Source organism: Pygocentrus nattereri, chromosome 5 (genome assembly GCF_015220715.1).
Source record: "Pygocentrus nattereri isolate fPygNat1 chromosome 5, fPygNat1.pri, whole genome shotgun sequence".
Classification (NCBI taxonomy): Eukaryota; Metazoa; Chordata; class Actinopteri; order Characiformes; family Serrasalmidae; genus Pygocentrus; species Pygocentrus nattereri.
This window is the reverse complement of record NC_051215.1, coordinates 31,585,422-31,605,563: the sequence shown is the minus strand read 5'-3', so window position 1 is coordinate 31,605,563 and position 20,142 is coordinate 31,585,422. Positions and strand designations below refer to the sequence as shown.

Genomic DNA, 20,142 nt, shown 5'->3' with positions numbered 1-20,142 from the left:
ATTATTCTATCCATCTGCACATATGAACAGCTTACTGTACATATTGCACTTTCTGTAACCCCTAACACATGTCTTGCACATCTGGACACTCCACACTTTAGACACTTTATTTCAGGACTAATATATGCACAGATTTATTCAGACTGTCATTATATGCTGTTATTGCACTGCCATTTTCATCTCAGTTTATAGATCTTGTTGCGGATTTTTGTATATTTGTATTTGTATATATGCATGTAGGTTTTTTGTATTTCTTCTTTTTATACAGTTTTCACCCTATTATAACTGTCCTGTGTGACTGGTAAATTTCCTTCAGGATCAATAAAGTACCTATCTATCTATCTATCTGTCTGTCCGTCCGTCCGTCCTTCCATCCATCCAAAAATGTGTCTGTCCGTCTGTCCAATTGTATTGTGTTTGCTAGTAAATAAACGTGGCACAAAGCCGTAAACACTGCCCTTTGCTCTCGTTGTGCTGTCCAATATGCGAAAGAGAGATAAAAGGTTTAGACAAACCTCACGGAGTGGAGACTGAACGCTGATATTTAATTTAATATGTTCACATTTTTAAGCCACTGTATAAATATTGTGAACATCACAGTTCTTGGTTCGAATAAAGCTGTGGGGAGTGTGAGCGTTTGCTGTCTGTGTTCATGACGATAAAGAGCATTGCTAATTTCTTGCGCACTGTTGATCAACTTCAGTGTTTCCGTTGTTTACAATCGCTCGAATCCCCATTCAGACGTTACGCTCAGAGTCGGGGCGCCTCCTGCCTCAGAAGACTGGATGAGCAGGCAGCGTTTATTTCCTTCTAGACGCAGCCAGTCTCTTTATAGGAGCGAGGAGTTGCGTCTTTTTAGGCCACCAAACACTCCCGTACAGCAGAGCGACGCGATGACGTGTCGGTTGCTCCTAGTTGTTTGTAAAGCTTGGGTAATGTTAGCTTAGCTAGGTTCGGTGTGTTAGCTCCTACAGAATGAGCGCTTCATTTACGAGCATTTGCTCTCGACACAACGCCGCTCTGGTGTGTTATAACTCTGTACTGAAGGGCGAAGCTCCCTCGAGTTTGGTTCTTACTCTCTGAACTACCAGCTGGAAGCGTATTTGCAGCATTCTTCTTCGATTAGGGGGTTTAGCCTGTTTGAAGTTTGCATGTTATGTCTGTCGGACTCAGTCCTGTGTGAATGCTGTGGTCCAGTCTTTGGTTCTGGAGCTGACTCGGTGTGTGCAGGCAGCTTGGCTTGGCTTGGGTGAAGTAACAAAGCTGCTCATCCGATGTCGCATTCCTCCACTTCTACTGCTGCAGACTCTCCGGTAAAGCTTTACAAAAGCGATAGTTATCCGTCTATTATTCGGAATGTCATTATAGACTAATAATGAAGTAATGAAGTGCTCAGAGTAGAGGTGGGTGGCATGATGACATATCATAGAGAGACGTTTGGTTATGTATGATGACGTTTCATATATGTATACACGATATTTCATTATTGATGTCATGTCCTGATGCTTCGTTGTTTCGGTTTGATCAGTGGGAACAAACAAAAAACAGCCATAATTACCACATTTAAGCAATACTATCAAAAACTGTAATCTTTAAAAAAAAAAATTTTGTTATTAATTGATTTTTTTTGTTTATTTATGAAAGGGCGTAATCCCTTTGGGTTTTGTGTTTACATGTTGAAGTAGTAGCTAGAAACAGATTTTTGAGACTTCCCAGTTTGTCGTGTTTTTTGCTCGCTCACTTGGATTAGAGGGGTTAATGGGCTGGTCAGCAACATTATCGCTTTGTCCGATTCTGTCGTCTGGGGTCACAGAGCAGTGCTGTGTGTTTGGTCGGTGAAGCCGTCCCACAGGGGCCAGGGCATCGCCAAAGCCCTGTGCTGTATCGTTGTAGACTTTACCCAAGATCAGGGTTGTCCAGCTGTGGTACTGTACACCTCGAGCGTCCAGATTGATGCTCAGAAGCTCTATGAGTGTATGGGCTACAAGAAGGTCAGAGCGTTTGCTTCTACAGTGCTCTTCTCTAGGATCACCAAAATCATGGTAATGAAGTACATGCAGCGAGGACGCTGAAAGTTTTCTAAAGAAGCTTTGCTCTGTTCACTCATTTCACGCTGGTTTACAGCATTGTATTGTGCAAAGTGGACTTTATGAGTATGGAGACAGTCAACTGTAATATTTTTAGCAGTTTACTGAAGAATGAAAATATATATATGACACAAGTTCAGATTGTGAGGCATGAAATTAAGGTTAGTCATTCGCCGCTTGGCTGAGTGTGCAGTTTGATTTTAACCATTTAAAACAGCCTTTAAAAGCTTGATTCTAATACATAAGCAGCCTAACATTGTTTGACATTTTCTCTTTATCTTTCTGTCACTGGGTATGAAGCTTCTATGCAAAGTGTAATTATCCATTTCATGTATATAATTCTAAACAAATTATGTCCCCAGTAACAGTGATAGCAAACCTCTGTGCTACATGTTATGTAATTATTGCACTCTTGGTTGTCTGTGTCTGAAACTAATTAAAATCTCTTTTGCATTGACTATATTTTGACTGTGTTGTTACAATAGATTTGTCCTCAGTGGAAGCTCTATCATTTGACCATGTTTTCGGTTTTTAGGCTGACCAACTTTGCGTAGGCAGTTTGAGGTGTGAGAAAGATCAAGTGATAAAATTCAGGAAATCTCAAGTTGTTGAATCCATCTTTCACTGTCTGCTTAGTGCTTCTTCTGCTGACAGTAGTAGAAATGTTATTACTGCTTTAGGCTCACAGCAGATTTCCAGGTAAGACTTTTTAACAACTATAGTTTATAAGACATCTATGAGCTGTTACTTCATAATTGACTAATCATGAAATAATGAAGTATTTCAACTTATTTCTCATGAACTAATGAAATATTTCAACTTATTTCTCATGAACTAATGAAGTATTTAGAGGTATTTGTTTAATTAATGTATTAACATTACTTTGTAAGACACATATAAATGTATTCCTAATCATGGTTTACAGTGGACTGTTAAATCATTTTTATTTGCCGTCCCTGGTCTAAAGATGTCACACTGTGTTTCTGGCTCCACCCTCTCCTGTCTCCTCCCATGTCGCTCCACCTTATTATTGCTTTCAAATGTGTGTGTTTTGTTAGCTCTCCTTTCCCAGGCTTTTCTGTTCTCGTCTTTGGTGTAAGTAGGTCTCATATTGTAGTTTGCCTTTAACTGTCATTATTTGCTTCATGCTTTGTTTGCAGAGTTTGTTTTTTGTGTTATGTTTGCTTTCAAAAACTGCTTTAAACTTAAAAAAATTGCTTTAAAAACTGATAAGCACATAACCAACATCCACATTGGTGGCTGGATCTTCTGGCACAAATTGATAGGTCAAGCCAGGATGGGTAGAAGTGTTTATTGAGTTTGTTTATGGACTAATACCTCCTATTCTAGTGTGTAGTAGTGTTTATTTTGGTTGTTTACGGGCGACCAACATCCCCTAGTGTTGTTGTGGTTGTTTATGGATGGTTAACTCCTGTTTTAGCAAAAAAGAGTGTTTATTGAGGTTTTTTATGGACTAATATCTCCTAGTTTGTGGGGGTGTTTCATGGGGGTGATTGTGGACTAATATCACCTAACATATAGAAGTGTTTACTGATGCTGTTTATGGACTAATATCCCCTAGTGTGTATAAGTTTATTGTGGTTGTTTATGAACTGATATCTCATATTTTAGTTTATAGGAGTCTTTGTTGAGGTTGTTTATGGACTAATATCTCATATTCTGGTATATATGAGTGTTTATTGAGGTTGTGGCCCACATTTTAAAATAATTCCTTTGATTAGGGTTCTCAAAAGACATGTTGCCTTGACAGCCCAGATTTATATTGATATTTTTAGAAATCTTTTATATACTCAAATAATGTATTCACTAATAGTGGATAACATCTGAGTTTCTGATTTGTTCATCATTAATTAACATGTGAACATATGTAGACTGTGACTTTATAGTCTAATAATGAATAAATTCCTTGTCAGTACACGATTTGTTAATTATGAAGTAGAAACTCATTTCTTTCATTCTGAAGTCAAAGCCTGTAGGTCTGTTATAAAGCAATGTGACTATTCACTAATAACATGACAGTGTCCACAAATGGAGCGCTGGCTTTTTCGAAAGTCTGGAAATGAAAGCCAAAATACATAGATGTGGCTTGGTCTGTTTGTGGTAAGCAATGATTGGCAGTAGTTTGTAAATTTCTCACTGGGCTTTTCTTCCATCATTTGCATCCAACGTTATTTTGTGAAAAGCACCTGAGCCACTAGTGTGCCACATGTTGATGAGTGTTTTACATAGAGCCAGTTGTTGTATGGGAAAAGGATTTGTTTAAAAAGGTTACATTGTTAAAACATTGTTGATTGATTTTGACCCATGCAAACAATTTATTCATTTTTTAAGATGGTAGAGTTGTACTGGGAGGAATTCTAATTGATGCATAATGAAAACAAATGAATTGTTACATCTTTACTAGAAGCTGGTCTTTGTAGAGACCAGGATGAGTTGGCAAATAATCTCTTGTTTAACCATTTTATCTTAATCCAAGTCAGTCTTTTTCCAGTTTTTTGTATAGTCAGAGTGTAACTGGTGATGCTATGCATGTTTGGTTTGAAGGCCATGGCTGAAGTAAAGATTCGGCGCTATGTGGATGAGGACAATCTGGTCGTGAAGGACATCTTCAGTCTTGGTATGCATGAACAGATCCCGTACTTCTTCCTGCACATACTGAAGCAGCCACACATCCAGATGTTGCTGGTGTCTGTGTTCTGCGTTCTGCTGGCCATCTCCAGGTCTCTCCTGCTGGCCATGCTGGGAGTTACTCTCCTCCTGGCTGCAGGCCGTCAGGGAATCTGCTATATGATCTACAGCTACATCCAGAACAGCATGCACGGTGACTTCAGCAACATCCATCAGTCCTACCTGGAGAAGCCCAACTCCTGCTTCTGGGTAGCTGAGAGCCAGGGTCAGGTGGTGGGCACAGTGGCATGCTGCCCTGCAAAGCAGAACGAAGGCTGTGTAGAGCTCCGGCGGGTATCTGTGAAGCACAGCCACAGGGGCCAGGGCATCGGCAAAGCCCTGTGCCGCACTGTTGCAGACTTTGCCCGAGAGCAGGGTTGTCCAGCTGTGGTATTGTACACCTCGAGTATCCAAATCAATGCTCAGAAGCTCTATGAGCATATGGGCTACGAGAAGGTCAGAGAATTTGCCCGCCCAGAGCTGTGCTCTAGCATCACCAAAGTAATGGTCGTCAAGTACATGCTGGACTTGCAGCAGCCAGGAAACTAAAGTAGCTTTTGTCCATCCACTCATTTTGCATTTTTTTACTTCAGTGTAGGAGACTCTGAGAATGGTGTGTACCAAATACAAGTTTGATACAAATCCAAATTATGAGCTAAGCAAACAACCTCAGTTATTCACAGTTTATGTGAGTGCATAGGTAATGCAAGTAGATATTAATATATTGAAACAGCCCTTGAATATTGAGTCTAATACAAAAACAGTGTAATATTGTTTTGTTTTATCTTCTTTTTTATCTAGTCGCTATCTAGACTGCTAGTGATGTGCTGCACTATGGAGAGAAGGTCTGTACGGAGAGTCTTTGTAGTCTCACAGCTACTGATAATGGTTTATCACTTTCTTTTTTTCTGACTATGAGGTTGTTATCCGGTTTGCATCCAAACAGGTGTGGCCAGCTTCTATGCAAATTGTTATTGACTTTGTGTGATGACAAACAAAGAGCATCTTTAATGTAACAGGGACGGCAAATTTGTGTACACTCTAGTTACTGTTGTGCTAACCCACTGCATGCTGTTGATCAAGCAGTTAATTCAGCTTAACTGTACATTAAAATATTCTTGAAATTAAAACCTTTTTCTGCACTAACTGTCCTTTGACTCTGTGTTGTTACTATCAATATGGCCCCAGTAGAAGCTCTTCCTCTTTCTTTGGATCATATCTTTGGTTTAAATCTGACTAACTGTGTGTTCTCAGCTTGGCATCAGTTAGAAAAATCATGTGATAAAATACAGGAAATTTCAACTTCGCCACCCTCTCTTTACATCTGCGCATGTGCTCAGTGCTTCTTCTGCTGACAGCAGTAGAAAAACTGGCACTGCTTATTCTCACATTTCATGAAGTACATGATCAGTAGCTGTTTAGTTGTGATTGTCAAAGGGAATGGCAGTCAGTTGAAGAAAGAAAACTCTGTAGTGGTAAGCCTATTACTTGATTTGTAATTAATACGTATTTAGCTATTTTAATGCCTTCATGCCTCCCAGTTCTCATAAGTCCACTTCTAGCATTTCAAAGAAGCTGAAATAGAGTTTAGTTTTAGTGTTTGTGCTCTTAAAAAGGTTGGAGCTTCAAGAGTTCTTTAGTAAAGAAAATGGTCTTATGTAGAACCATGAACACTCAAAGAACCCACGAATAAAGGGTCCTTTGCATTATGAAAGGGTTCTTCGAGTGTTTACGGTCCTATGTAGAGCCATTTTCTTTAACAAAGAACCCTTGAAACACCAATTTTTTAAAACTGCAGCCAATACTGGACTGTATGTCTGTCTGATGAAAGGTATATTCTCTCTCTCTCTCTCTCTCTCTCTCTCAGATGTGGTATCAGATCCGTGAGTACTGTGACTCGGACTATTCTGCAGTGCGGGAAGTTTACTCTACTGGATTCAGAGAGCATGTAGGAGCTATATATGTCCACATTCTGAGGCAGCACTGGGTTCAGGCTGTGCTGTTGGGACTGTACCTCCTCTTCATCCTCTTCTCTGCCTCATTCTTGGCCTCTCTGCTGTATCTGGGTGGAGTCCTGCTGGCTGGCAGGTTGGCTGTCCAGTACTTCTTTGAACAGGGACTACAACTTGGGCTCAGAGAAGACCTGCAGGACATTCAAGCCTCATACATGCAGCCAGGCCAGGTTAGTTGCTTCTGGGTAGCAGAATCTAAAGGCTCTGTTGTGGGTACAGTGGCCTTATTGCCATGTGTGGAAGAGCCTGGAGCCTGGGAGCTAAAACGCATTTCTGTGAGGAAAGAGTTCCGGGGTAAAGGCCTTGCGAAGGCACTGTGTTGGACTGCCCTGAGGTTTGCAGCCAGTCACAAGGTACGCAGAGTGGTGCTCTTCACCTCTCTAGTGCAATCAGTTGCTCATAAGCTCTACCACAAGATGGGATTCCACAAGGAGGAGGAGTTTGTGTGGCCATCACTTCCTGCCAGACTGGTCAACTTCTTGGTATTTAAATATGCATGTAAGGTTATGTGTGATGAGGACTGATGGAGTAAGAAGCACTGAACTCCTACTTGACCTACAGTATTAAATCATGTTGCATTCAAGACTAACTCAGATTCTGGAGACTTGTAGGTTTGTAAATGTCTGATTATCCAGTGTTTCTTCTGACATCAAGGGTATTAATAGGGACTTCTTCTCCACTTTGCTGCAGTAACAGCCTCTTCTCTTCTGGGAAGACTTTAGATGTTGGAACATTGCTATGAGGATTATATTGCAGCCACAAGAGCATGGTGAACCAGACCTACACAGAGTCAAGTGTTGCTCCTCCTGAGTGTCCCATTCTATTGGCAGTGTTTTCTGTGGAGATTAAATAAGATGTGTGTGCACAATTGAATGGCTGTGTCATCTATAGGTGAACTGAAATAGCTCAATTCAGTAATTAAAAGGTGTCTTAGGATGTTTTTGGATGACATGTAGTGCATTTCACTTACTGAACCAGTTCCTTATGCTTAGTCCAAGTCAAAGCCTGCTCAATAAATTAATGTTATACCTTTAAAACACACTGCAGTAAATATTTAATGTATTGCTGTAATCTTAACAACGTGTACCAAACATTTAATTGGAACTGTATATGTTTCTTTAATATACAGTGAGGGGAAACAAGTAACCAGACAATTTGTTTTTGTTATTGAATATATTTCCAGTACATATGTCCATATCAAATATACATGCATGTCGTTTTTCTTTGTATTTATAAATATGAACAAAAAATATGATATATAATATTTGCAAAGGTAAAAAATAGGCATATTAAAGCTACAAAAAGCTACGTCTCAGCAAATGGAACTGGAGCGTTATACATCATCGAAGAAAACGTGAATCTCTATCAGGTTTGTTTTTTAAGCATGTTTTTTTATGCGTATGAATGTGTGTAAATCTTAAGTGGGTATATGAACTGAAAGTATATTAAGTAAATAAAAAAAAGTGGCTGAATACTTGCTTCCCCTCCCTGCAGTTCCATTACTCACATATACTGTTTACCAGGACTGCCTAACCCTGTTCGCGCTGCTTTACTAACCTTGCAGATCTGGTCTTCAGCCCTGATATAACACACCCAATCCTCCTTATCAAAGAGGTCAGGAACATTAGAGGTAGGTGATTTGAATGGTGTGCAAAATTATAGTTGGACCTACGCTTGTAAAAGGGTAGCTTTATAGACGTAGGGCTGGGCCCTAGTCCTGCTGTATATCAAAGTAATGTCTAATTAAACTGTCAATATATCAATAAAACATGCATATCTATGTCTGTTACAGATCACTTGGTATTCCATAGTTTTACATTTTAATTGTCTGATAATATTGGGTGATTTGAACCATATATGTCTCAATTTGATATTTATTATATTTTCCCCTGTAGATGCTCTGTAGAGTCTCAGCTTGTCTTTATATGTTCTTTAAACATTCAACCCAATGTAATGAATTTTAACATGACCATTTTCCAACCTCTCTTTATCCCTTAGAAATAAACAGCCTGTTGTTGTTACCATGCCTTTGAGAAGCATAATGTAAATTACCTCTGTTCTGATTGGCTGCCTTGTATTTTATCTCATTCAAAAAGCATTCTGGACTGAAGCACTCCCTAAAACTTCAGCTTTAATGGACGGGGCTAAACTGCTGTCAGGTGAACAGCAGATACATGTAAATGTGTTGGTTTTTGTGACATCATGAAAACAATGAATTCAGAATTACTTTTCATGTAAGCTCTGCATGACCTGGGGTCATGAGGGGTAAATATTGAAATTTTAACAAGCTTATACTAAATCAGTATCTTTTATTTTGCAAAAGATAAAGAATATTTTTATCCACAACCAACAAACTCCATTATCTAATTACATGATGTTTTTCAGCCAGTCAGAGCAGATAAATAAAACATGTCATTGATTAGCCCATAGAAGACACACACTGTCTACCTGATATTAACAAAATACAAATGACTCCTCATAGTGTGAGTTATGAAACAAAGAAATAATAAAGTTTTCAACAAAATGCTTAGGTCAATATTTCCCAGAGGGACCACAGGAACCTCCTTAAGCTGTCATGCTGTCACCAGCACAGGGTGGGTACACTTTACTCTCCTCATGCTACTAACAAAAAAAATTCTCTTATGTTTTTTTATATTGACCATAAAGCTCTGTGACAAAAGAAAGCCAAAAAACGTAATATTTAAAATACTAAAACATAATATTTTGACTTGAAATCCAGGGCCATGTCTCTCGTTTTCTTTTTTTGAAGAATGTATATATTTTATGTATTTCTTATTTTCTGGCTAGATGGCACTTACCACTAATAGCAATACCTCGAAACATTTTAAAAATGTGCTTTTTTCTTTTTCTTTTTACAAAGTAATAATCAACAGAAGCACTTAACCTTCAGAAAATGTTATCTTCTCACCTCAGGTTGTAAAATCAGACACTATATGAGCTGTTTTTACCATAAGTGACTGAATAACAAGGTTGAACACAGAGGTCAGTTAATATCAGTTAAAAAACATATAAAATATACAACAGTAGAAGGGAAAGTTGAAAAAGGGTTTTATTCAAAGTGTTTTAATTAAAATCTTCAACATATTTTATTTTCATTATATAATTGAAGGTTAAAAATGAGTAACAGGGTTGCAAACTGCCTAAAATAAGCAGCATTTAAGAGTAGTTAGCTTGACAGGCTGTACATGCTACTAACAACCCCATAGGTTTCATACATCTGAAAAATATAAATCAGTTTTTCTCTCTAACAATAATTGTAGTAACAGGACTGAATGATCAAGCTTTACTCCTGCAGCTAAACTATTTTTTTAGAAGACAGAATAAGAATAGCGACTTTTCTGATGGTCAGTCTGCAGAAAACAAGATATACTAATTCTGCTACTATAAGAAATGGAATGATCCATGTTTTACGATATGGGGGGTCATGTTTTGGTGAGAGGATTGCAAAATGTGGGACACAGGTTAAAATGACTTTACTAAATAAAATAAATTACTGGGGAAAATCACTCTTTTAACATTTAATTGCTTCGAACCAAACCAAATACGAAATAACTGATGATGCTTCTGAAAGATTTTAATGAATAGAGAATATTCATGTCAGTGAGGTGGGACAGCCCAAAATCACCAAACTCATTTTAAGCGCTTTTGCGATCATTCAAATGCTGGTTTTAATAGTTTTGTTTCAAGTTAAAGTACAGATCCTACACTTTTTACATAAAATGTATTTTTTAAAATAAAAACAATAACAATGTATTGCTTTTAAAAAGGTAACGGGACATCGACTCCATTCATGTACAGTGCCATATATTATTTTATGATCTCCCTCTCATGTGGTTTGTGTTACTGTGCGTTCGTGTTCACTGCAGTTTTCACTGTAGTGTTTTCCATTCTTTGTTAAATCTACAAACGATATTAAATATTCGAGAGGGGAAAAACAGTCTCCTCTCCTCAGCGGCCAGCACGCGGTTCACTTTACTCCGGCTCTGACGTAGCGCCGCCTCAGGAAGCAGTCAAATCCACATTGTATGGGAATCAGCACACACGGCCAGCCCAAGACACACACATATATACACACACATACACACACACACACAGAGCCTAAAATAAGAGGGTAAGTTGTAAAGCATGTTTTCAAATAAAGAGCATGAGAAACAGCGAGTGCTCTCGGGCCTCCAGTGTGTTCTGTGCTGTGTTATTATGGAGAGGCTAAGGCTCGCAGGGCGATATGTATATAGGCGGTGGCTGCACAGATTGATGGACTGCTTCTCAGACAGGACGGCTTTATCTGGAGGGGTTTTGGTGTTTTTTTGGTGGGTTTTCAGAAGTTTCAGTGATCATTATTTGGATGGTCTTTCCTAGTACACTAGCATGCCCCTTTGAGGTGTTTTTTTCGTTCAGAGCAGTATTTAAGGTGACAGGTGCATTCCCAGCTACTTTTGGATTACAGCATCATTACAAGAACCAAACCTATTACATTTGAAATAAAATCCCGACGGAAATAGGCCTTGTGCTGCATATTATTTTTAAGTTTCTCACCATTTCCATTATTCACCTCCTAGAAAGACTAAAATAGACCGTTTCGAAAACGACGTGTAATACCCTCCTTTGCCTCAAGAGGGCAGTAAAGCACAGCAAACAAATCTGCACGGTTGTTCAGCAGATTCTATTCACATTCAGCAGTAAGAGCAAATGTACTCCAGACCCAGCAGCATAAAGGTTATTCACTCAGCAACAGGTGCACACAGTACACAGATTTGTGAAAACCTCACCTGTTTTTATCTGTAGCCATTACATGTCTTACAGAGGTGTCCCGTGTGTAGCGTTCCACTCTCCTCTCTCTTCTCGGTCTTGGTTTCCTCTGGTCTCCAAGACTCTTCTCCCTGCTGTCCATTTACTGTCCCCTGCTTATGCTCTAATGGTTCAGTCTTCACTTTTGAGAGATGTCAACACCTCTCAGTCTCAGATCTTGTCATGAGGATGTCTGTCTAGATGAAAGCCCTGCTTCTAGAGGGTCAGCTGGAGAATTGTCAGGGCTAAGAGCTGCTGTTGAGGCACATTAGTCACAGTGCATCTGTAAAAAATAAGGATGTGTTGCTCATTGTTCTATGGTAGTTTAGTCAATTATTATATATATTGTGAGACTGAAAGCAGAAATGCATAGTGGCTGATATACATTCTCCTCCCCTGCTGTGGATCCTGCCAGACTGTGAATAGTGAGTAGTGAGTGCATTCCAGCCTTCAGTATTTGCTTTCCGTGCAGAATCTGTAAATAAAGAATCAAGCCGAGAGCGCTGCAATGCAGTTTTAGCTTATAAAGAGTGTTAATCCTCTGTGTGTGTGTGTGTGTGTGCGTGTGCGTGTGCACACTCTGGTCAGCTGAGGGTGTACACTGCTCTCTCTCTCTCTCTCTTTCTCTCTCTCTCTCTCTCTCTCTCTCTCTCTCTCTCTCTCTCGCTCTTTGGCTTTTTGTTAAAAGCTGCGTCACATTGAAACAGGCCTGCAGAAGAAGAGAGGCTGAATAGAAAGGCGGCCTTCCTCCAGTTCTCTGCCTTAAAGAGACCTGCACTATTAATCACAGTCACTCTCTATGCTAACAGCATGGGAACGTGAATGTCTATGAAACAGTGATGTGATTTCAAGCTTCTTTCAGTGAATCACATCAATTGCTTCAGCTCTCCAGCAAGATCTGATTCTTTGTGCTGCCAAATGGCTCTGTGTTTATTCAAGATCAGCCAAAGTACAGTATATTTTAAGGTTGATCATTTTAATTGGTCAATATAATATTACTAATTTACCTTATAATTAGCAAAATGACCCTATTTTACATGTTGTTATGGTGGTATTCCCACTACATATTGTTGGCTATGACTATACCATATACATTTATTCACACAGTTATTGCAGCATTTGTCCCTGAGCTGGCAGTGCAGGCCTGTTATTTACCATGACTTATTGCCTGATGTGAAATGACAATAGCAACATTCATCTGAATGAGCCAAAGAGACGACTCATTTACTCATTCCAGATACACCACTTCTCTGTGCTTTGTCTAGAGTAGCGTCTTACCTCCAGTCTCTATAACTGAGAGAAGAAAGGTCAGGCTTGGCTATGAGGCCTCTGTTTAGGATCTCTTGCAGGAATGGTGAAACATGGACAGAAAGATGATGAAGAGTAGTAATTGTGACACAGCAGTGTGCAGTGGAAAAGTACTGAGTACATGCAGTTCAGAAATTGAGTTCTGAAATGTGTGGGATAGGTGCATCATTAAATACTAGCCTGGGTTGTTTTAGAACGTCTAGGAGGAAGGTATAAAAGAGTTGAGGCAAAAAGGCACATATAGGTGTGTAACATAGTGTGTACATGTTTTATAACCATGCTAGATCTCTGAGCATATGTGAGTACAGTGGGTCGCTTCTCTCTTTTTTTTGCTTGTAATGTTTATGAGGAGACCAAAATATCTCTATTGCTGATAGAGAGCTGCTGTTAACTCCGTGAAGTATCCTGTCTTGCAGTAAATTAACTCTGGCATGGTGTAACTATGCTATTATACTGTCATAGAGGTATTTTTGCCTGTGGGTGTGTATGTGTGTTTGTGTGTCTGGATGCTCATGTTTGGGCAAATATTTGGATATTTCTGTTATTCATTTGTGTTCGGTTGTAATTTTGAATATGCAGTTTTCAAAATTTACATGTGCCCATATGTATTCTTGTTAGGGCTTCATGTGAGTAGAAAACCAGCACTGCAGTTGTATTTCTGAACATTGCGGTTCTGATATGCCTTGCAGCATATTACAAATGGATTGGCAACCTAGTAATGTAAGATGGTTAAAGATGCACGATTAAAGACTTGCATTGATCCGATGCTGCATATCACGATCAGACACAAAGTCATTAGCAAAAGATGCTGGTTATGAAATCAGAAGGAAAAATGAATCCAATCCAATCGCTGGGATAGGCTCCCGCACACCGCCCTCCCCTGCGACCCTGAGGGAGAAGCAGCTTAGAAAATGTATGTGTGTATGTAATATTGGTATTGACCTCGGCATTGGCCAGTACTCAGTTTCAATATCGGTGTTGAATGGACTATTAGGACACAAACTTCAGTTCAGGCTATGAATTTCAAAACTCAAAAACTCAAAAAACACCTCTATGATGATGCTAAATAATGCTAATTTCTACTAGCCCTGCTAGTAGTATGGATTCTAGTCATGTTAAGCTAACAGTGTTTCACATTAATATTTTTTGGCCATTCTAGTTTAAACACGAACATTTGAAGCTTGTAAAAGACATAGTAACAGAGTAGCATTTGCCCTCATCTAATACTCTGAATTTAGTTCATTAAGTCCTCGCTCAATAGCTGATTAGCTGAATCAGGTGTGTTTAATGAGGCAGTGTGCTGAAGTCTGCATTGTTTTAGCCTGCAAGGACTGGAACCAGACACAATTTAATGAGGAAGGTCACCTAGAGTAATGTTTCTTCCTCACTGCATTGGTCACATCCAGTGTAAATGTAAAAAAAATTGGTTGATTCAACCTCAGCTTCTTATTATAATATGATTAAGACCTTCAGTTTAGCTCCTGAAGCCCTAACCAATAGCAGAGCTGATTGGATGATTTTCCATTGGGAGAATTGAACCCCTTTACCTCAACTAAACCTAAACTGAAACCTAAAAAGGAAACAGAAATAGGACTACAGTACTTGCAGAGTTTAAATACAATGAATGTGATGTTAATATTAAATAAAAATAAATTAAATATTACAGACAATTATTTGGTTATTTCACAGAAATCTTTGAGGGCATAGAATGTCCTGAGCGTTCCTCGGGAGGAAGAAAGTGATATTGTACCATCTTTATTAAAGCCGGCATTATTTACTTTTAGCTACATTAATGTCCAGGTCCAGTATCGGTGTTGTGAAGGCCAATGTCATGATAACTATCAACAAACAATACATTGTGCAGCCCTGATTCCTGTGTGCTGGAGGGCTTTAGGACCCAGCCCTGTCTCTGTAGCTCTCCTGCAGAAAGCAGCACAGACACTAGCGCAGTAGCACTGCTGTCCACACACACACTCACCCACCAGCACCAGTCTCACATACACACGCTCACACGCATGTACATACATATGCACATTTCACCCTAACACAGACAGCTCTCACGCACACACCAGCAGCTGAACTGACACATTGTCACAAACACACACACATTTGCCTGCTCACGTCTCTGTCGGCTCATTCTCCTTCTCACCCCTGGGCTTTCTGGCCATCAGGCTGTGCTGCTGGACCTTTACTGGACCTGGCTCCACTCTCCTGGATCTGGACTAGACAGCAAGTTTCAGCCAGCCATTGGAAATGGACAGAGAGAAGAGACAGAGGGATGTGTGATGGAAGAGAGGGGGAGGTAGGCAAAGAGAGAGAGGGCGAGAGAGGTAGAGACCATATTTCTGTCTAGAGGAAGGCAGGGAATTGGTGACACTGGAGCAGCATGTCTCAAACCAAGAGATACACTTACAGCAGGGTGAGTGACACACACGTAAACTGTCTCTCACTTCCATTCACCTACACGTTCCATTCACATGATGACCAAAAACTGTAAGCTGTTGTTTCTCACATTCTTTTGTCTACATGAAATGAATGTGTTTTAGTGATCAGAGATTGCTGGGCAGTGGTGGCCAGCCGTGTTGTCTGAGTGCATATAGTTGTGCGTGAGGTGTGGGACGCTGTATGAATTACTCTTCTTGTTTGTCTGCTAGAGAATTCATAAATGAACGTAGATACCAGAGGAACAAACAGCCATGTGGCTTAAGGGATTTGTGTTTGATCAATACTAGCAATGAAGTGTGTTTCTGAGCAGTACTGGATGACCGGAAGCAGACTGAAATCACACATGATGATGTCATCCAGTGATATCATTACTGGCCTGTGGAGTTAAATTATCTGTTATTGAATTCACTGTTCATCCGGGACACCGAGATGTCTGTGTCGTGTTTGTGTCCATATGTATGTGCATCTGTGCATCTCTTTTATTGCGCTTTAGTTCCCCAAAGTACATTTCAATGAGATCATCTTTTGGTTTTTATCAGAGTCATATTTCATTTTTTCACATGACATGTTCCTCCCTTAGATTTGAACAGCCTGTTTGTTACTGTACCTGTACATTTAAGACTGATATATGTAAAAGAGCTCTGTTTGGATTGGGTGCCCTATATTATGCCTCATTCATAAGGCAGTCTGGACTGAAACATTCCTTACAACTTCTGTGTGAGTGGGTGGGACTAAACTGCTGTAAGGTGAATAGGTGGATATTTGTAAATGCAGTGGTTTTTGTGACATTCAAAATAAGACTGTATGGATTGTGGTGTCAATGGTACATTTCGAAACTTAAACAGCATTTCATGCTACATCAAACTCTTATATAAAAAAAGGAAAAAAAAGAAAAAGAAAAAAGGATTTGGTTTTCCATAATATGGGAACTTTAAAAATAAAGGCCAAAAGGATTTTTGGGGTGATGCCTCAGAACAATCAATGTTGGTTCCCTAAACAACGTTTCAGTGAACTGTCCATTTTGCAGTCTTTTTTATAGTTTATAAAAAAGATATGATACAAAATTTTCCATAACAAGTCATTTTATTGTAGAACTGTTTATCCAAGCCAGCAACCATTGAGGAACCTTTATTCTTAAGAGTGTATATTGTACCTTTACTATGACACATTGATGTGTTGGTCGTATATGCAAATTTCAGAAACCACACCAAGTGTTTTATGTTTATGAGCATATTTGTATCCATGAATTCAGACACAGTAGCCTGCACTACTAAAAAGAACGGTGCCAAAAAGGGTTCATATGATTGATGGTAACCAAGAACTCCTTTTTGTTTCTCTGAAGAATTTTTTAGTGGATCTTTCTTTAAGGAACCATTCTTGTACACAGGTGAAGGACCTTTTTAAAGTTTAAGGAGCGTCCACTTGATGTTAAGGTTCTATTTGAGTTAAAGTTTTTGCTCAATGTAATTGTATATTAGAATCAGCTACCTTAATCAAACCTAAGAGGGCCTGAGAAAAAATATTGGGATTCGGGTCAGATTTGTACTGAGCCCTGCTGGTGACATCCTGTACAAAGAAAAAAATAATACATGGCCACGACTTAGGAAGGCATGGGAATGAGATCCTAATGCGGGCCACAAGATAGTAAGGCTTAATCTTATTCCTACATCTTCCTAAGTCGTTGCCATGACGTAATTTTCTTATTCCCACACCTTACTAAGTCACGATCTTGATTTGTTAGTAAGGTGTGGCCACACATTATTTTTATTTATATGGGATGTCACCACCATGGCTCCTGCAGGTTCAGGCTGAATTTTGTACGCTCTGCAATGGGCTTGGGTCAAGATTGGGTAGCTAGTGTGGGTCAGATTTGGGCTGCAGTTTCAAGCCTGTGCAGACTTCTACTGCATAGTCTTATGCAAAGGTTTGATGCCCCTGGTCAAAAGACATGTTTTGTTGATTTTCTAAGTGAGAACAAGTTAACACACCTTCTGCAGAGAACACACTTCTACACATTTCAGTGCATAATTACTGTTTAATTGCTGGATTCATCATATTGGAAAAAAATAATATATATAATTTCAGCAAATGAATATAAATTGTGCACTAAAAATGAGGTGAAAATGCCATTCTTTAGTATGTTCTCTGAAGAAGATTGGTTAACTCCTTAAAATCCCAGGCTTATCACATACAAAGGCTTCTTATTCAGTAACTACAGGGACTTCAATGCAAAAAGGTTTAGCTGGCCGTATGAGGGGTTAACCTATTTTCACTTACAATGTCTGAGCCAAGAACCATTTTAGAAATATTATTTTTAAAAGCTTAGCTCAGACTATTTTAACCCACTCATGCTATAACATCTTCTTAAACCTTCTGCCTTAATATTACAGTCTCCAATCGAACAACCTCAGCACAGGCCTGATGTATTAACCAGACCTCTGAACCTTGAGTGCCATAATCCTAAAGCATCAACCCAATAGCTGCTGGCATGCAGTCTAATGAGCATTTCACCAGCAGGAACTCTTTTAAAGTTAACAGGCACATGTAAATTTAATTATTTGTTGAATGTAGGTTATGTTTGGTTGAGCAAATGTTTAGTCCTGCCAACAAGCTTTCCTCCTTCAGTAGACTAATGTTATGGACATAGGTAGCATAGACCAAATGATGAGTTTAGCATCAGTATAATTATATTTTTGCTTGTGTGAACTGTTAAAGGCGTGGGTTTGTGTGTATGTGCTCAGTTGTTTGTGTATGTTTATTTATTCATGTTCCCTGGAGCTCTTCTGTTGGATTGTGGATGCTCATATGTCAGGGTCTCCGACACTAAAAGAGCACAGACACAATACTTTTAATATATTCAGACATCTTTATGTTGCACCATATGTATTGGAATATTTAGTTTTTTCAAAGTTTGAGAAGTTGGAACAGAGGAAAAAGAACTAGTAGTGCCACATTTAAAAGGTACTGTGAAAAAATATTAATATAATAATGTGATTCAACGTTTCACATATTGCATGGCTCTAAATCCATTTAAACAGGCCGAATTATGCTCTTTTTGTATTTTAATATACAGTCGGTCAGGGTATTTTAAAGCTAGCCCATGTAAGATTTGGGGATTTTGTAAGATGTTGGCGACCTCTCTGGTGGAAATGTGCAATTGCACGCACCAAGTAGAGGAACATTTTGTAGTGCCAGTTGTGCTTCAGAACCCTTCCCCCAGCAGATGAATCTAAAGATTGTGAATAGGTTGAAAGAATATTCAAAGAGAACACACTCAAAACTTGGTGAAGGTGTGCGTTCTGAGGTTGTAAATGAATTATCTACCATTGTCAGCATAAACCAAACATCGAGTGGACACTATTTTTAACTTGTGCATGTGACATTAATATTTAAGTACTGAAAATCTCCTGCAGAATCTGACTCAACACCTCTGACTTTTAAATAATTAAAATAGGCTTATTATTTTACGGGGTGACTTCTATCAGTGTGCTCAGGAAAGTATAATGTGAATTAACGTGATGCAGTTGATCAAAGTGATGAAAAATATCATCATAAATGTCATCACCTCTACAAACAAGCACATTTTGGCTTGGACTTTCTCATGCTGAAAGACTAAACCCTTGCACTACGTCTTTGTTTTTGAGCATATTGTGGCCTGTTCCCAAGAGATTTAATTCTAGACAAACAGCCAATATTTCAGAGCCGGTTAGGCTTGTGCTACCTCTAACCCACAAAACAAACCGGCGTTCACCCTTTCATGAGTCTATAACAGACTTACAGACATAAGCATGCATGCATGCAGTGCAGTCATCTCTGTGAAGGAAAATCCTCATTTCTCCACAGAACCTCAGACTCTCTATAGCATGTGCACTCAGTCCTCCATAACAGTCCTCTGTCACACAGGGCTTAATTATTTAGAGCCAGCAGTGAAAGCACATTCCTGCCTGATCATTAAAACAATCACTCTCTCTCCTTATAGCCACATCACATTTTTTGCTGAGTCACTCTAACCTGTTGGCCTTTTTCCTATGAATTTAATGCACTCATGAAGTTGAGGAGTTTATAGTTTTGCACAAAAATGTATCTGGGGATGAGTCAGTGTGAGTCAGCCCAGTCCCTGTATAGTAACCGTCAGGCTGCAGTGAGCTGCGCTGTTCTATGAATAGATCCCTAAAGACATTCACAAAGAATAAAAGAAATAAGTCTATTTTTAGCTGTCTTGTCTATTTGTCACCTACTTGTTCATCATTTTTGTTTGTTCGCAGAAGCACACGCTTTGCTGTTGCTTGAAATCATGTATGTGTAAACACTATGGCTGAGGGCTGAACAGTCTTGTTTTTTTATTTATTTATTTATTTTTATATGAAAATTGCATATAAAAGATCACAATAGCTGCAATTTTAATCATATCATACATTATTCATATTGTGTTAAGTTTTAAATGGAGAAATTCAACCTAATAGTGCTCACAGACTGGCATTTAGAGACACTACATTCAGCATTTAAAGGGAAATTACACCAGTTTTCCAAAGTTCCTGCATAATTAAATGATTAAAATGTAAAGTCGTTGAGAGTGGGGTTATGTGAAATGATCTGTTCTTGAGAAAGTCAGAGTCAATTGTTGCAAATACATTGTATGACATCCAAAACATTGTTTTTCAAAGCTTTTGAGAGAGGGTTTTGGCCTAAAATGTATTTTTTCTGAGCCGTTCATGGTGGAGAGGTACATGCAAGGCACTGTAAGGCTGATTAACCCAAAATGAAACTTGCTGTAAAACATGCTTTTACCTTTT

General features: G+C 39.0%; 3 protein-coding genes across 8 annotated transcripts in view; all 3 read left to right on the top strand.

Annotated features, from left to right (window-relative positions):
- Positions 1 to 1,184: 1,184 nt before the first annotated feature.
- Positions 1,185 to 5,921, top strand: LOC108421788 (probable N-acetyltransferase CML1). The gene is made up of 2 exons (XM_017690524.2): positions 1,185 to 1,313; positions 4,653 to 5,921. The coding sequence occupies exons 1-2, from the start codon at positions 1,275 to 1,277 to the stop codon at positions 5,322 to 5,324; spliced, it is 711 nt and encodes a 236-aa protein (XP_017546013.1). The 5' UTR covers positions 1,185 to 1,274; the 3' UTR covers positions 5,325 to 5,921.
- LOC119261521 (N-acetyltransferase family 8 member 3) lies at positions 1,307 to 8,583 on the top strand. Of its 4 annotated transcripts, none has more exons than XM_017690523.2 (2): positions 1,307 to 2,042; positions 6,643 to 8,583. In XM_017690523.2, the coding sequence occupies exons 1-2, from the start codon at positions 1,977 to 1,979 to the stop codon at positions 7,309 to 7,311; spliced, it is 735 nt and encodes a 244-aa protein (XP_017546012.1). In that variant the 5' UTR covers positions 1,307 to 1,976; the 3' UTR covers positions 7,312 to 8,583. The 4 variants fall into 4 exon arrangements, with proteins under 4 accessions (XP_017546012.1, XP_017546020.1, XP_017546021.1 ...); XM_017690531.2 differs by having other exon boundaries at positions 1,307 to 2,786; XM_017690532.2 differs by lacking the exon at positions 1,307 to 2,042 and adding an exon at positions 4,707 to 4,725.
- Positions 8,584 to 10,842: 2,259 nt separating this feature from the next.
- The window catches only part of dctn1b (dynactin 1b), a 52,200-nt gene continuing 42,900 nt past the window's right edge, over positions 10,843 to 20,142 (top strand). Inside the window, exon 1 of one of the 3 annotated variants that reach the window (XM_037538875.1) lies at positions 10,843 to 10,919. Coding sequence is in view for 2 of the 3 variants with exons in the window: in XM_017690536.2 (XP_017546025.1) it covers positions 15,291 to 15,323 (33 nt within the window). In the remaining variant the exon portion in view is untranslated. Of the gene's footprint in view, positions 10,920 to 14,843; positions 15,324 to 20,142 lie in introns of those variants that run through there. The other 2 variants (XM_017690536.2, XM_017690535.2) reach the window with 2 other exon arrangements.